We start from the raw sequence: 17950 nt of genomic DNA, 5'->3' as shown, positions 1-17950 counted from the left end.
ACTGGGGGATTTTCTTTTGGACTCAAAAACAGATCTTCAACTTTACATGTGAAGTAATGAGAATATAATTTTCAATTTACAAATTTTCACCCTACGATTTTTATGGAGCTAATTACCTTCATAAATTGAGGGATGTCTGTACTATAAACTGTAGGGATAGGGCCGCACCATAGCTCAAGCGGTTAGTCACTGGCTTCCCACCGCGGTGGCCCAGGTTTGATCCCAGGTCTGGTCAAGTGGGATTTGTGGTGGACAAAGGGGCACTGGGGCAGGTTTTTCCAAGTACTTCGGTTTCCCCTGCCAATCTTCATTCCACCAATTGCTCCACAATCACCCTCACATATTATCTGGGGCTGGTACAATAGACCAGAAGTGGCCACAGTACAAGGCACTTAGTCCCACCCCACTAGCAATAAAAAAAAGTGATGAACTAATGCAACCAGATACTCAAATACATTATTGTCAATAACATGATTCTCAGTATGGGTTTGCTATGGGTGGAAATAACGACAACCCCAAAAACATTTACACAGTATTGGCTCAGTATTCCATCCATGAAAAGGGAATATAAATTAAATTGTTGCATGTACATCTGCTCCCTAATGAAACTTAAGATACTGTAGCAGAATTTTGCAGTCATATTGCAAAAGTAATCATTTAAAAAGTGTTGCATATTGTGGAGATAATGCCAACACAAGTTGTTGGTTGCCATTTTTTACTTTGGATGAAGGGTGTGTTCACAAAATGTCTGAAAAGAACTGAACGTTCAGAAAATGTCCTCTTACAATACAGTGCTTTGTGCAACTGATACTGAAGTAATTATTGTAAAAATGATTTTTATACTTCAGTACCTACACTGTTGAAACTTTCGTAAGGATTTCTATCTGTTTGTGGGCATTCATGTTAAAATCAAAAGACTCACTGGCTTTCTTTACCAGATGCAGTGGAGAATTATGAAGCAGTTTGGAAACCAAACTGTACATTCATTCTTTAGGAAACATGCTCTGAAAGTCCCAATTACCTTCTTTGAGTATCTTCTATTGAGCACAGCACTTTGCAAATTGAAGGAGGAATTACTGTATATTTTAAAGCAAATTGCAGAATACATGTTAGAAGGAATAAAAGCAAGGGTTTTGCTTTTAAGCACTGAAAGTCATTCTCAACATGGCTGTTAGATGTGAATCTAGAGCACTAAAGCAAAATACTTCTATTATGCTTGCTATAATTACATAATGATCAATAATTTTGTTCCACCTGACACAGCTTCAACTTGGAAATAACTTGATGCAGCCTGCATGTACTTAAAGAAGAGATGGCTGCAAGTGAACAATAATGCCTTGTTCAGTTAAGTGGAGTGTCCAACAAAAATTACATAAGAGCACCATTCTTCATTATGATTGGAATGGGGTGTGTAATGAGAAGTACTGAATCTAATTCATGGCACATTGCATATTTTCTCCTTATTGATTGTCCAGGGGAGTACGGAGAGAAACTGACTGGACATGTCAGCAGTAGAGCCCATAATATAAACATATCTTACAGTAAATTTCGGAAGTATGTAATGGAAGACACAAGGATGCAAAAACATGAAACAATATTTTGATAAGAAGATATGTTAGGTACATTTATGTGATTTATAAGAAGTACCTTTTATCTGTTTAGGTGCATTTCAACCCTGTGGAGTATCATTAAAATCTATCCAGCTGTCCATCTGTATGCATGAAATAATGCAAGATTCACCTAACAGATTTTCATTAAATATGATAGTGGGGACTTGTACTATAGTTGTGAATATATTCCACTTTGGTTAAAATAAGACAAAATAATGACTACTTTACTTGAAGACCTACATGAATTTCTCAAAAGCAGCGGGCACGTACGTACTCAGTGGTGATCGATGATGCCATTGATGGAAAACATACCTCACACTATGACTGTTCGAATTATTTGTTACTTGCACTATATTATCTTTAAAATTTCGAAAGTAAAAGAATTATATGAGTCCATGTAATGGAAATTAATGTGTACCATAAGTTGGTTTTGAGGTTAAGAAACTGCTGTAGGAGGCTTGCTTATTTCTGTCAGTTCTGAAATATTCTGCTTTCTTCGCAGTTAAAGTAATGGGATTACAATGTGTTGAGATGGTTAGTGCCCGAGAATCTGGTGGTACATTATCAGCATCTGCATCGCAATCTATAAAATTAACAATAACACAGTCACAAAATTCCATTCTACCAACTACCAGACAATACATAACGACACGTAACTTTCTCAAATTCCCTGCTGGGCTTACTGTGACGGCATTGCGCATGAGCAGCAGTAGCCCGCCTCGTTGTGAGAGAGAGGACTGGCAGCGTCATGTTGTTTTGTTTGTTTCTTGCTTGAGGCCTTACCTGTTCTCGGCACGAGTACAAACTATTAGGGAGTGAGATAGGCGTTTCTTTGATTACTGTCGTGATTGTGTGTGTATTTAATGTGAAGTGCGAGATATTAATACTTTTGTATTCTTCGCACGAAACTTTTATGGGATGAAGAAGAAATTAGCAATGTTCCAACAATGAATACCGCTGGTAACACGACAGTGACGAGAAATGAAGATGATACGAAAATCATGAAGGAAAATTTCGTCGTAATTAGGGTAAGTTTTGATTTGAGATTATTTTTTTCGTAATTGGGGTTGGTTTTGAATTTTAAATGTGTTTTCGGCATTAGTTCTTTCCTTTCCAATTTCTTCTGTGTCATGTATACGTGTACGCGTCTCAGTGAACATGAGCATGTGCTCATGCCATCTGCTAGAGTGTAGAAATTACTGACCTAGAGCGTGCGATGGGAAATAATTAGGACAGTGCCCAGTGAAACTTCATCTCTCTACTCGACTCACCCCCATTAGAATTTACTAATATTTCGAATGTAATAGAACAGTTTCTGTACGTTTTTCGTAATTCTCATATAGATAGTGTTGAGTTATGACATGTGACAGTTCATATATTTAATACGTCTTCAAAATATGTAATTACACTGTTTTGAAGACTGTTTAGGAAACCACTTGTTATCATCTTGTGTCTGATGACCCTGCTCCTTCACTGTCTTTACTCTGTTAGTAATGTGTTTGTCAGATGAAATATCGATTTAACTGTCACGGCTTGTCATTCCGTGCGAAGTGCAGGTTCCTGCTGTTTAACCTGTATATTGTGTATCCCGTGTCGCGTGGCTTCTGTTTTGTGTTATTAATCACACTGTACAGGCTGAAAATTTCCGGATAGGAAATATACCGACAATAGTGGAAGCGACTGCTCTTTACCGGTCTTGCAGGAACCAAAGCTGCTTGCTTCATATTGATTTCTTGATTGACATACTCTTCAACCTTGAAGCTGTAGGCGACGTGATCCTCCGAAACACCCGTTGAATTTCGATGCACAACACGGTGTATGTTTCAGAATATAGAACACGAGTCTTGGTAATACTGCATAAACAGGAGCTTCATAAGTTATCTTCCCCAGGAGGGTAAGACGGGCTATGCTACGCTATATGCTATTGTGAAAGAAAAAGAAAAAAAAAGAAATGTGGGGAACGTGTAGGGTTTGAACTTCTCAGTGAAGCACGCAGCGAGCAGAGCTGCTTGTTTCTTGCTACCTGATAACATACTGGTTTCTTTGTTTTCTTACTCTTCATCCCTGTCAATGGAGACATGTTCCTCCGAAACGTCTGTTGACTTCCAACGTACTACACCGTGTCATATCCCAAACGATGCAACTCTTCATGAGGAAACTTGTTTTTGTAGAGTTCTCTGACTTTCCAAGTCATGGAACTTATTTTTAATATTGATGTTCACAGATGCAGACCTAAGAGTAGGTGGTCAGAAGCGTATTGTATATATGTGACATTGATAAATTTCCAATTTCAATATACGACGTATACTTCATAGTTTGTAGTGAGGGACAGTATTATATTTAAGCATCCTGTTGCACTTTATACGATATATGATATAACTCCGTCCTAAGTGCAAACTATATTTATAGGTCTTTCGTTTTGTTCTTCTTTATGCACTACATGTTTCGGCCCCAAACGGCCATCATCAGGTGTATACACTCACGTATCTGTTACACTATAACATTCAAATTTAAATTTTAAATGTTATAAATAAGTGCAGTGTAACAGATACGTGAGTGTATACACCTGATGATGGCCGTTTGGGGCCGAAACATGTAGTGCATAAAGAAGAACAAAACGAAAGACATATAAACATAGTTTGCACTTAGGACGGAGTTATATCATATATCGTAGTGAGGGAATCGTGTGTGCGTGCGTGCAGAACGCGGATTTTAATACCGGCAACGGGAACACATACACACAGTCAAGCATGGCCTTGGAGTTCAGTCCACGTCATGTTGCCTCAGCTCATGCCCGTAACGTCATGTCCAGTACTGCCCCTCAGCTCTTTCTCCGTCTTCAGATATGCCATCCATAGAGTTTTACTGTCAAAATTCTCATACCGGAACTGATCGGAAGGGTATCATAAACAGGAGTGAACACAGTGGCAAGTCTGGATGATAACAAAAAAAAAAACACCTGTAAAGGCTTCAGTTCTAGCAATTGCGCTGGTAGTAAAAAAAAGAATTTTTTTTTGTGGGACCAGTAAGTTCATGTTGACAAGATCCAGCAACTGGCCCCTATCATGAGTCAGATGAATTCATCCTTTGTCTTTAATTTCTGACGTTCCAAATCTCATGTCGATTTCCAAGTCTGAAACTGTAACATTTCGCAGTATGCTCGCCCAACCCCCCAAGCTGGAGGACCACCCCAGTTCACGACTGCATATTCAATATATTCGTCGCTACCCTACATACCGTATTTACGCATGTATAGGCCGCGTGCTTGTATAGGCCGCAGCACAATTTTCAGACAGAAATTATAGAAAAAATAATTTTTTTGGAATATTATTTCAGGAGTAGAACACCCTGTATTACTAATTATGAATATAATTTTTTTAAATGAAGTGTGATTTCGAATATTTCGAATATAAGCCGCACCCCAGTTTTCCTCTTGAATTTTTGGCAAAAAATGTGCGGCCTATACATGCGTAAATACGGTATCTAGATTGCGTACTGGGTACAGCTACTGGCTACGGGCTGGACGACCGAGGGGTCGGATTTCGAGTCCCATTAGGGTCAATTTTCTGTTCTCCATGTTGTCCAGACCGACTCTGGGGTCCACACAAACTCCTATCCAATGGGTACCAGGGGCTCTTTCCCCGGGGGTAAGGCGGCCGTGATGTGAAGCTGACCACGCACATGGACAACTTCACCTTTTTTACCCTCCGTATCTGGAGGCTGTCTCCATCCGCAACCTGAGGACGCGCCATGTGGTAACAAGAGAACCACTCTTCATAACCTGGAAGGTATATTGTTTTCGAAAATTAAAATTAAGGTCTTACGAGATGTACCACCGTAGTTTTGCAATAGATACAAACGTTGCGGAGATACTTGTTGTCACCATCTTCAGGGTGAACCTTAAATCTCACTTTACTCTTTTCCAAATGACCGTATTATTGGTCATTCAAGAACAGGAAAATTATGCGTTTTGACACAGGGTAGGTTGGTCTCGCAGTAGCACTTTGGATTGGTATTCAGGCGGTTCACAGTTCGGAAAGTCTCTTCCGGCACACTGGCTGTCCGTACCCGACTTTCTTTTTTTATGTCGTTCTTCCTAGTCCCTTCCCTGCAGTAATGTGGCCGGATATTACTTCAATAGGCCACGACCACTTCATTCCAAATCCTTTCCAGTTCATCAGTCACCTTACCATTCGAACTGTATGATCTAGATCAGGCATGTCAAACTCAACTTGTACAGAGGGCCACCTCAGTCCTATAAATAATAGTCCAGGGCCGCACTTCAAAATAGAAATATACGTTAGATTTTGATACAAGGAAATTTAATTATATTTATTATTTAGGAATAATTTCAATATAATTACCTAAAGCCCCATATCTTACAGTTTTAAAAAGCTATAGAATGCCATTTTTGACAAGTATTAAACAGCTTTTCAATATGTAAAAAGAGAGATTACACAAGAAATTATGTTAGAAATAACAAAACATTGAATTTGCTGCAGCCTGCTAATTTATGTCTGCGTGAGACTTCTTGTCTTCTGGTCCGTTGGAAAATGTCTTTACAAAAAATATTTCTATTTACTTTTTAATGTTGATTTTAATATCAATTAGCTCTAAAAGTTGAGGGGCCGCACTTTGTGGCTATGGGGGCCGCATGTTTGACACGGCTGATCTAGATATTGAAATCGTCGTAAACAGCCCACAAGGTAAATTAATAATTAAATACATAAGAATGTGCTTTTCCACAGAACGCTCTAGGCCTGTGATTCTCAACCTTTCTGAGACTGCGGCCCGGCGGTTGAGAAACACTGCTCTAGAAACTTGTATTCCGGAGGTACTGGTCAGGAAGTCGGCGGGGTTGGAGGGGTGTAGTGAAGTGGAGAAGCGTTGAAAGGGAGGTGCGCGTCGCAGGCATGTGACCCCCCAACCCCGCACTCGGTCCAAGTCCTGGTATCGTCACAACATTTCGTTTACGATGACTGTTTTGATGGTTTTGATATTTCATTTCGCTCCCGAGTTCGCCGCCTGTTAGTTGTAAACATCTCGTCCAAAATGTCATCTTATTGATAATCTCTTTCTTCAGGTTTAGAAAGGTGCCCGTTTCTCCGTCTCTATTCCGCCCGCTATGCGAGCGTAACCAAGTCGCTGGCTTCCCACCGCGGCGGCCCGGGTTCGATCCCGGGTCTGGTCAAGTTGGATTTGTGGTGGACAAAGTGGCGCTGGGGCAGGTTTTCTCCGAGTACTTCGGTTTCCCCTGCCAATCTTCATTCCACCAATTGCTGCACAATGACCCTCACATATCATCTGGGGCTGGTACGTTAGGCCAGAAGTGGCCGCAGTACAAGGGACTTAGTCACACCCCACTAGCGATAAAGAAAAAAGCCTGAGAACCTTACCTTCACTTGTGAGCCGATTGTATATAGAAAATGTGGGAGCCCCGACGTCTGACAAGCCTATGGACCTTCACGGTTTGTTATAGGGATAGTTTTTTTTAAATAGGTTGTTTTGCGAGTTTTGTACCTTTGTTGAACACCTAAATATATCTTCGGCAACATTGATTGCCATAAGTACATTTATTGTTTCGAACTGACTACTTATGCATTATCAACTTCAAATTAAATTTTTAAAATGACAGAGCTGCAATTTGAACATGTTTGTTATATGGTTGTTCTCCTAGTATCGGACGATGCTGTATCGGTCTGTATCGGACACGTGACGAGTGTCTTCAGAAGACAGACAATCATGACATACGAGGGGGTACCCAAAAGAAACCGAACTTATTTTTTTTAACTTATTTATTCAAATTTTAAGCACAAACCTTCAATCCCCTTCAAAGTACTCTCCACTTACACTAATACACTTGTCTAGTCTTTTATTCCATTTTTCAAAACATTGTCTAAATTCATCTTTTGAGATGCTTGACAGCGCCTCCATCGTTTTTTTCCTTTCATGTCTCTTCATTCGAGGAAACAAAAAAAAATCCCACGGGGCAAAGTCGGGTGAGTATGGAGGGTGAGGAACAGGGCTCATACCATTTTTGGTCAAGAATTGTCGTACAGACAGGGCTGTGTGAGCAGGGGCATTGTCATGATGGAGAAACCAGTCACCCGACTGCCACAAATCTGGCCGCTGAGCTCCAAGTCACTCCCGACAGCTCCACAATTTCTTCAATGGTCCGTCGTCGATCTTCCTTGATGATTTCACGAATTTTTTCAACATTTTCATGTGTTCGGGCCGTGGAAGGACGACCAGAACGAGGTTTGTCATCAATTGACATTTCACCATTTTTGAAACGGGAAAACCACTCAAACACTTGAGTTTTCCCCATAGCATCGTCCTTGTACGCCGTTTTTAACATTTCAAGAGTTTCTGTTCCACTTTTCCCGAGCAAAAAGCAGAATTTCACCGCCGCACGCTGTTCACGAAAATCAGCCATTGCAAAAACGACGATCACACAAAACAGTTGTCACTATAAACTCTGCCGAAACTAGTCCTTACCTTCTGAAGCAACGGTAGTCGGCTTATCGACTCAGGAATGTTAGCTCTATGCGCTTATAGCGGCAAAACGCGGTACTACAAAAGCTCTGCCCACAAAAAAATTAGTTCGGTTTCTTTTGGATACCCCATCGTATCATAAAGTTTCAGATGTTAAGATATTGATACATTTCGTCGTCCTTTTATTGTTATTTACATGTCCTGGTCATTAAGATCAAGACGGGGAAGAGAAAATGAGACAAGTGGGCGACGGTTCACACGATAGCTACTGTTGATGAAGTTCGGAATGAGGAGATGTCGATAAGCCAAAGAAGTGGGGAGTTTTCAGTCGCTTCAAATTTATTGAGTTACAGGCTGACGAACGGTAACAAAGGGGAAAATGTCAGACTTGCACTAGACATAAGTACTTGTACATTAAAGAAGAACTTTCTGTGATGACCAGGAAGAATTAATGGCTCACATTGAAGACCTGGACTGTCGGCTCATGCCACTTACAAAACGGGAATTTGGAAAGTTAGCGTTTGAGTTTGCTGAAAATTTAAAACTTACACTTCACTTCAATCAACGAAGATTGACTGGAAAATCAAATTTGAATTACTAATTCATGGCAAAACATTCCGATATAAGTTTACGATATGCTGAGCTAATATGTGCACACAGAACTCTCGGCTTCGGTGAGTCACAGTTTGATAAATTTTTTCAATTCATTCAGCGAAATTATTGAAAATCGTTCCTTCCATATGGAATTTTCAACTCGGAAGAAACGGGTGTGCCCTGCGTTCATGAAAATATAGCAGAAATGTTATCAGTGAAAGGGAAAAGTAGGTAAGAAAACTAAAACTGGAAACAGGCGAGAGGAGGAGAAACGTCACTGTAGTTTTGTGCATGAATGCTGCCGAGGATCAGTTTCTTACTCCTCTCTTTGTTCACGAGAATGAGACTTTCAACGAGAATAAGAGAGACGCTCCGGGGGGAAGTTTTATTTGACGTCCAACCGAATGGATGGATTTCTAGAGTGGCTGAAATAATTTGGTAGAAGAATCAACCCTTCTATACCAGATACTAGGTTACTGACAGACATGCAGGCTATGATAATGTAGACATTGTTCTTTTCTCTCTGTCAAATCGCATGCCAGTGCTGACCCTACGTCCCCATACCACACACAAACTTCAACCTCTCAGCAGTGTTGTTACTAAGCCCTTCAAAGGCCCCGCCATAGCTCAAGCGGCTAATCGCTGGCTTCCCACCGCGGCGGCCCGGGTTCGATCCCTGGTGTGGTTAAGTAGGATTTGTGGTGGACAAAGTCGCGCTGGGGCAGGTTTTCTGCGAGTACTTCGGTTTCCTCTTCAAATCTTCATTCCACCAGTTGCTCCACAATCACCCTCACCTATCATCTGGGGCTGGTACAATAGGCCAGAAGTGGCCGTAGTACAAGGGACTTAGTCCCCCCAATAGCAATGATAAAGGAACTTAAAAAATAATTCAACGAAGTCTGGACTTTGTGAATGCGAAACTGTTCCTACCTTAAAATCGACAAGAAAGATACTTCCAAGCCTATAGCAATGATAAAGGAACTTAAAAAATAATTCAACGAAGTCTGGGCTTTGTGAATGCGAAACTGTTCCTACCTTAAAATCGACAAGAAAGATACTTCCAAGCCTATATTTGCTTGTACGGCGTCTGTCGGTTAAATAGTGTGACTTTATCTTTCATTCGCGGGGCTACATATTCTGGATGATCTGTACGCCAAAACTTCACATCAAGATGCCACGCCGACTGCTCACTGCACCTTGTCTCTGACCCAGAACTGTCTCCACTCGTTGAATCAAGATTTACGATCACCAACAAACTAGCCCACTGCATCAACTTCTCATTCTCCAATATGAACATCCGTCGCATTGCTTGTACAGCCTCCGCCTGGGCATGCCCCAGATGCCTCTACGTCAGAACAGTCAATTTCGGATCATAGCCATACGTTGACAGACTCAAGCGAGCAACCGGTAGCATCTTGCACCAAGGAGCCGTAAAATGAAGATAAATAAAATTTATCCTATCCCCGATGTAGTTGAATGCAGGATAACAACCAGAAGACGACGGAATGGAAGAAGTGAGATCCTCGTATCAAGCCCCTTACAATTAAACTGGAAATAAAATGACAAGCAACGATATTCAAGACTTAACAGCAGAGAAAAAGGAAAAAAAAATACACAAGAAAGTAATTCAGAAAATGTCGCAGAATCTCAAATGACAGAAAATAGGCAGAAGACGATTACATTTCGATTCCGGAGTGGATCCAAACGAAAATGAAACCACTGAGTGCATCATTTGTGGTGAATGTTTCAGTGACGGCTGGATACAAAGTAACTTTTGTAATAAGTGGGCTCAAGACTATTGCGCTGACACAGGATAATCGTTTTATTATGAATGTTATATTTGCAAACTTAAGTGTCATGTAAATGCAGTAACACTTTCTCACTCGTAAAAGAGAATTAGAACGTTTTAATAAAATCCGCACTTAAAAATATTAAAAAATATTAAGAAAATATTTGACATGTATTATTTTATCTTACAGAAATGAAATTACTAACAGACTAGCTTGGGTGTCCGGTAGAATACGAACTTCCCCTACATAGTCTAAATGAACTCGTAATCAACAAAAGGGGAAAGGTGCAATCCTACAGGAGAGCATAGTGTTTCCAGTGTGACTTGTAAGGACGTCTAGTATCAGATTTCTTAAATCACACATTGGTTATTATTTTATCGGGAAAAATACTCGTATTTTTTGACTGAGGAAAATCGCGAAAAATCTGAAGCTGGCCCCTCTGGGCCGGGATTTGAACCGGTTATTTCGCGAACGCGAACAGGAGCACTAACTACTAGACCACTACGACATTCGAATCTAATATAGAATTCAAGTCGAATCCGGCCAGCAATTCTCGAGTTGAAACATATCTGACTGAAAGTAAGCCAGAGACAGACGATATGGCTACCTTCACTTTATGCACATTGTGCTAAGAACACGTAATGAAAATTGTAACTATTTCAGAGAAGTGTATTTTTAGAAAGACCCGGGGATAGGAAGGGCGCTTTCGCTAGAAAATTGACATACCTTTGCATGTGATGTATTACGTATGTGGACAATAAAGAAAGACGCGTTAATTTATATTGCATATACGAATTTCTTTTATTATTAACGTACAGGGGAGTACAACCGTTCCTCTCAGCCTTTGTCACAAACAGTCTTAAGCTGCTGGGTCTCAGAAACGTGCAACTTAGGGTGATCAATGTGTTGAACGGCACTCAGAGATGTTACAAGATCGTGGTGGTTGGAAGGAGGAACATGAATGTTGAGTTAGAGATGTTCCCATGGACTGTTGCAGACTTCATTGTGAGACAGTACAGATCGCTTTTTCATTGCTGTATAATGCACACAAATATACACATCGTAATACCGATCCTAACCTTTTCTATTTGATTTCCCGTTAATTGGCTCACTGTTAAGTGCTTGGCTCTTGAATAAAATGAACAGTGAACTTAATGCTTCTGAATTATTGATCTGTGCGAAGTCATCACCGAACTAAAAGTCCATCATTGCTTTGACCAGCTGCTTTCAGAATTCCTAACTCCCGGCCAGGTATCGCCGAATAACTCGTGAGCTATTGAGGTGGACACCTTTTCAAACAAGCGCTGACCGGTGGTCGCAGAATCTCTTTAATCTTCAGTCACAGCATCAGCTTGTAAAACCTTTGAGATTATTGTCACAGAGATGTATCGTGCTCGGAATTGCCCATGGAGGTCATGTACTAGGCGTAGGACTTAACACTTAAATGAATACAAGTTTTAACTGTGATTGGCAGAGATAAAAGAATTTCCATAGTGCCGTTCTCTCAACTCACCTACTTGTGAATATCGCCTCTCCTGTCCACAGTACACGGAACGATCAGGTTCATATACAATTTTGTACGGAAGCTGTCGAGAGAACTGGAGGAAAGATTATTATCTCATGACCGTAGCCCCTCTACGAAACCTGAATGACAAGCATCCTCATGCGGTGTACGCCAAACTGGACTCTGAGAAAGGTCTGTTTCATATGCGACTTGACGAGTGGCATTCGATGGGTTAACGCGTATCATATTTGACACTTCCTCTTCATTCTGCACAGCACATCTGTCATGGCCAGCGTATTCTGCTGCCGTCAATGCACCAGTTTCCCCTAGACTACCTTGTACCGTTGCAAACGTATGTATATTGAGTTGCCCTAGGTCTGGATATAGACGCTGATATCTCTAGATGCAGCTCTAGCGTTTCCATTACAAAAGCCGTTCACGAATTACTCCGAATTGGGAAGTCCTGCCATCTCATTTTGCTGCTATCCTCAGGCTGTAAGACACAAACGAATGCGTTTTGATCTCCGTCTTGTGACGGTACGAAGGACCTAGCACACGAACATGGAAAATGATCAAGAGAAAATTCTGAAACTCAACTCTGATAGGATGACAAATAGGACAACTGCTTATTTACATTCTCAACTCCAAACTATGTTCACAGCTACCTCCTAAGCTTGGCAATTGGACTTGGAATCACCATGTGTACTGCGACTTCGTTGATTAATGGTACGACTTGACAGGCCATTGTTAGTTGCTGATTATGAAAGATGTGATACATTAAATCTTAGGTGATTTTATGATGCTGCCTCGTTTGAGAAAGTCATTTGCTTAAGAACGGTGAATCCAGACGGAGAAATCTGTATTAACTGATTGGTGACCTGAACTTCAAAAGAACTTGGACTCTGACAGATGAGCAGTTCGAAAATGATTGTTCCCGGTTATATAATATATCCAGTTGATATTTCACCATTAAATAAACAACGACACAGACGATTGGCAAACTGGTTGTTATTTAACGTTTTTAATAAATATTGTCACGTGATTGATTGATTGACTAAGGAGTTTGGATTGGTAATTGGATTTATTGTACTCTTACAAATTCGTAAATACAAGTAATTAAACCGTTTCACTAACTCACACACTTTACAGCTCAGTAGAGCACACACTTATGTCTTCTCAGTCTGCTTATCTTCACCAGTCTTCTGGTAAGGCTTCCAACGGCGGACGTTCACCTTCCTCTGGGTTTCTGAACTGACCTACCTATCACATCTCGGCAGGGAGCGCCGAGAAAACACCGCTTACAATTATTGTATGTAATTGTTGCCGTGCAGTTGCTGAGTTCGTGGAAACATGCTTGTTTGCTGAGCCGTTACTTAACAATGGCTGTTGTGTATTTGCTTATTTCGCGGTCGTTGCCTAGCAACGGGTCGAAATGTAACAATATTTATAGTGAAAAGAATGTGATAGTCAACTCGCAAGCAGGCTCTGCTTTAAGAATAGCAGTCCATGTTGTCATTTCTGATCCCTTCTACCCAACTTTTCATTATTTTAAGTGTGCTTTTTTTTTACAAATCTTCTGCAAACTTATGCTTTCAACTCACATTTTTAATCTTTTATCTACTTTCTTCATTCTCCAAGGAAAAAGAAGTTTATGGCATGACGCGCTCATCTCCGTCGTCGGCAATATCTGGTTTTTGTTAGTTAGGTTCGAATATATTTCCCTTTGTTATCAACAAGAAACGAATGCTACTTCTCATTAACAAATTAAGTTTCCGTTTTCATTGTAGTCAGTGGGAATTTCTGAGACTGGGTTTGAGGGTTGGTATCCATGGCAAATGAATGCCATTTGACGAAGTCTGCAAGTAAAGCCAGCTCTAACATGATGTGTACCTAACCACTAATTTTGATCTTGTATTTGAATAGTTATTGGTACTTGAAGAACAAACAAGGGCATTGGAAGTTTAAATTCGTCAGCAATCATCTTGTGTGCCTGTATAATGATCATTCATCACGTCTGATTTTCTTTGTTTATGTGGATATAATTTCCTCATGCATCAGGTTATTCTTGTGTTTCTTGCCTTACCTCCGACGGTGGCCAGTTCTTTACAGCATGAACGGTATATGGCGTGCTTCTTACTCATCTGCACATTTGCTGCACAGATGAGGTCTCTGACCGACTTTACTTTCTCGTCGTTAAAACTTCCAGGCTCTGCAAGCTGTCCGTATGAGAAATGGAGGGTTGAGACGATAGGTGTGGGCGGGAGAATGTCCATCTTTGTATTTAAGATTCATCGTCGCAGAAGTGCCTCTATTACAGCAAGTAAAGGTGGGAAGGTGTACTCAAGTTTGAGTACGTTTTCCAGATGAGTTATTTGCAATTTATATGCCGGTATCTCATTGGCTTGCCGGTCACGGTAGCCGAGTGGTCTAAGGCATGCACTGTCTTCGCTCGCTCGGAAACCGGGATCGTGGGTTCGGATCTGTTTCCTGTGAGGTACGAATTGAATTCTTATATATTATTCTTATACACTGCCGGTCACGGTAGCCGAGCGGTCTAAGGCATGTACTGTCTTCGCTCGCTTGGAAACCGGGATCGTGGGTTCGGCTGTTTTCTGTGAGGTACGAACTGAATTCTTATATATTATTCTTATACACTGCCGGTCACGGTAGCCGAGCGGTCTAAGGCATGTACTGTCTTCGCTCGCTCGGAAGCCGAGATCGTGGGTTCGAATTCCACTCAGGGCATGGATGTTTGTGTGCGTTTTTCTGTGTTTGTGTACAGGTAGAGGCCTTGCGACGAGCTGATCACCCGCCCAAGGAGTCCTACCATATGTGTAAGATCTAGAAGAACCTAAGTGAACGGAGAAGTTCATGGAGGTAGGCCTAGGCCCACTGGGGCTGTAGTGACAAGGGAAAAAAACTCATTGGCTTTGATGTTGTTTTATTGTCGATGAAGTCTTCTATTCTTTTCACAGTATTAAATATGTAATCTCCCTGATATGGATTTTATATAGCATGTCTCTCTTAAATCGATTGAACCCTTTTACTTAAACGGTTTCCTTATTTAGATCTTGGTTGCTGTTATCGTTTACAAATTTATATTCTCTGTCTGAGACATCCTTGAGGATACGTCATACCTTAAATGGGCAATAGTTCGGTGTATTCAGTGAGATCGCATGTGTGGTGATCCTGACTCCTATCGCGTGTTTAAAATTGATTGCAATGATTTTATAATGTTAACATTACTATCTACGTCAGTGACCGATGATACGGCAGTCTCAGAGATACGAGTATTTTAAACACACTATACCACGCAACATTACTCGTCCTTTTTTTTTTATTGTTAGTGGGGTGGTACTAAGTCCCTTGTACTGCGGCCACTTCTGGCCTATTGTACCAGCCCCAGATGATAGGTGAGGGTGATTGTGGAGCAATTGTTGGAATGAAGATTGGCAGGGGAAACCGAAGTACTTGGAGAAAACCTGCCCCAGCGCCACTTTGTCTACCACAAATCCCACTTGACTTGACCCGATTTTACGTCTTAATCGTTGTAGTCTCAATGAAATGTAATCAGATTATCAAAATCACTACCAGTTTAATAAGTTTCAACTGTACACGTAGTTTCTTCACAAACAGGCAGAATAGTGATCAGTTTTGGTACGTTGCAGGTATACGTCTGATTGTAATATTGCATTTTCCTCTGCACCACATCAATAATCACGTAGATACTCATTTAAATAAATAAATAATTTGACCTGTAGTTTATGTAACGACGCTGTCAGCAGCTCGGACTGTAGAATGTCGAATTATTGAATGATACTGAATAATTAATTGGAAATGATGTGGAAGGAAAGCGGTGATGATCTGATTAGGATGATGTCCTGGTGTTTGCGTGACGTGGCTAAGGGAAAGCGCGGACAAATATCCGGGTCAAGATTCAAACTAGGAACCTCCAGAATACAAGTCAGAAATGTTACTGCGTAGCCAACTTGCTGAGTGAAATATGTTTAAACTAAAGACTTCAGATCATGATGAGCTCCGAAATGTAAAACTACCCAGTGCTTAATTAAATGCCATGCTAAGAACACGTACTGAAGGGTGGTGGTGTAGCTCCACATATTCTTAATCTCGGAACTAGATGGAAATAAGCAGTTAGCTTCACGCTCCTCTTGATTTATCACTTGTAAAAGAGCCCTCGGTACTAACTGGAAAGGAGGCTTGATGGGTCCAGACCTGGTCTGTCTGAGGTGTAAAAGAGAAAGGTTCCTTTCTCTGCCCGGAACCGAACTCTACTCATGCAGTGCATAGCCTAATGTGTCCGATCCTGGCTCTTACAGAACTCCTTATTGTGTGTTATATGTAGTAGCATGAGCTATCTCTAATCGAAATAGTATTTATTCTATTTGAATGTATGTAAAGTTGGATTTTTATTTAACTGACAGAACGAAAATTAAATTCTCTCGAGAAGTTTAATGCAGACATCCAATTCCAAATTTAATCGAAACCGATCAAAAGTTTCAGTGGAGAAACTTGCGGACGGGCAGAGAGACGTCCTGTTCATGATTCTTTTTCTAGGCCTTTCTACTTGTGAACTTAAAATTATCAAATTGTGGTACAGTAAACGATAAACTGGCACATTGTACCAGTGTACGTAAACAACATTTCGTATGGCTATGAAGAATTTGCAAAAGTGAGGCCTAAGTAGACCACGTGGTTTCTTTTGATTCAATAGCAGTACGAACGCTAGATGTTGAAGGATACGTCTAAAAAGTTTTGCTAATTGTTCTTTATACAAATTGTGGAGTGATGTTATCTGTTGGTCCTGCTAACTACATACAGGTTCCCCGAGGAGCGAATGTGAAAGGTTATTTTCGACTCAAACGCCATCATTTTTCAATTTTCGTCTTGTTTTCTTTATCCCATATGCCGCCGTAGCCAAGAACTAGTTGCAGTGATGAAATATAATGGAACAGAGGCAATAACTCAAACTTCTTGCCAGTAGAGTCTATGAAACGGAGCTTCTGTAGTTTTGTTTGGGGTTATTTCAGAGTTTCTTCTAGCAAATGCTGAACGGAAACATCCCATTTCGTTCCAATTCCCCACAGTTCCTATCCATCCTCTCATCTCATTTGATGCGAAATAACTTCTGAAGTTGATGACGCTTCATATAATATGCAATAACCATGTCCTTAACTACTGTGAACGCGAACAGTGCTTAAGAGAATGTCTTTGAGTGTTCCAGTGGATTTTCTGCCGATTATTATTTTAAGGGAACTTTGAAATGAGTTCTAGTTACACGTGGTCCAGTCACTTTCAAATGCCAAAGAGTTTCTCCACACTGAATTTGTAAAGCTTTCATTATTCTTAGATTTGATATAGTGTACCTTAAATTGAGTCTTTTTAGAACATGTGTACCACCAGGTGAAATCTTGTGAAGGATGAGACAATTAACACGAAACAAAACATGAAACACAGCAAAATGCAATAAAAAAGCGTGCTCAGAGACAGTCTTACCATTGAGAAAGTACGATCAGTTCTTGACAATGATGTGTTAGGATTCGATTTGTGCTTACTGACCGGGTTAAATACCGAAGTAGACCAACGCAGGCAGTGAATGGTTCAATTTCGAATTGTGCTTACGTTTATAGTTTATTTTACGCCGCTGTATCAAGCAGAGAGGGTTGGACGAGACGAAAGAATGACCACATACAACGAAAATGAAGCGATTATTTCTGGCCTCTTTCAAGGGTTTTCCCCTGCATTCACCTAGACGGGCTGAGAAATACCACCAGAAATGTCAGTTTTACAACTGATGCTCCGATCGAGACTTGAACCACATCCTTCTAGTCGCAAGTCACAAACGTTGGTCCATCATGTTTTGATTAATTTAATTATTTTTTTTAATTCGCTTAGTGGGGGGGGTGGAGTCCAGTTGGGTCCACTCAGCTCGGCGGCCA

At 40.7% G+C, this 17950-nt stretch overlaps 1 protein-coding gene across 1 annotated transcript in view; it reads left to right on the top strand.

Moving 5' to 3' along the window:
• Window positions 1-2366: 2366 nt before the first annotated feature.
• Window positions 2367-17950, top strand: part of LOC111871457 (rhophilin-2) — a 326650-nt gene continuing 311066 nt past the window's right edge. Inside the window, exon 1 of the mRNA XM_023864599.2 lies at window positions 2367-2638. Within this exon, the coding sequence (XP_023720367.1) occupies window positions 2558-2638 (81 nt within the window). The 5' untranslated portion in view covers window positions 2367-2557. The remainder of the gene's footprint in view (window positions 2639-17950) is intronic.

The sequence above is a fragment of the Cryptotermes secundus genome, unplaced genomic scaffold, assembly GCF_002891405.2.
Source record: "Cryptotermes secundus unplaced genomic scaffold, Csec_1.0 scaffold434, whole genome shotgun sequence".
Classification (NCBI taxonomy): Eukaryota; Metazoa; Arthropoda; class Insecta; order Blattodea; family Kalotermitidae; genus Cryptotermes; species Cryptotermes secundus.
The sequence above is the reverse complement of the archived record's forward strand: the minus strand, read 5'-3'. Positions and strand labels throughout refer to the sequence as shown.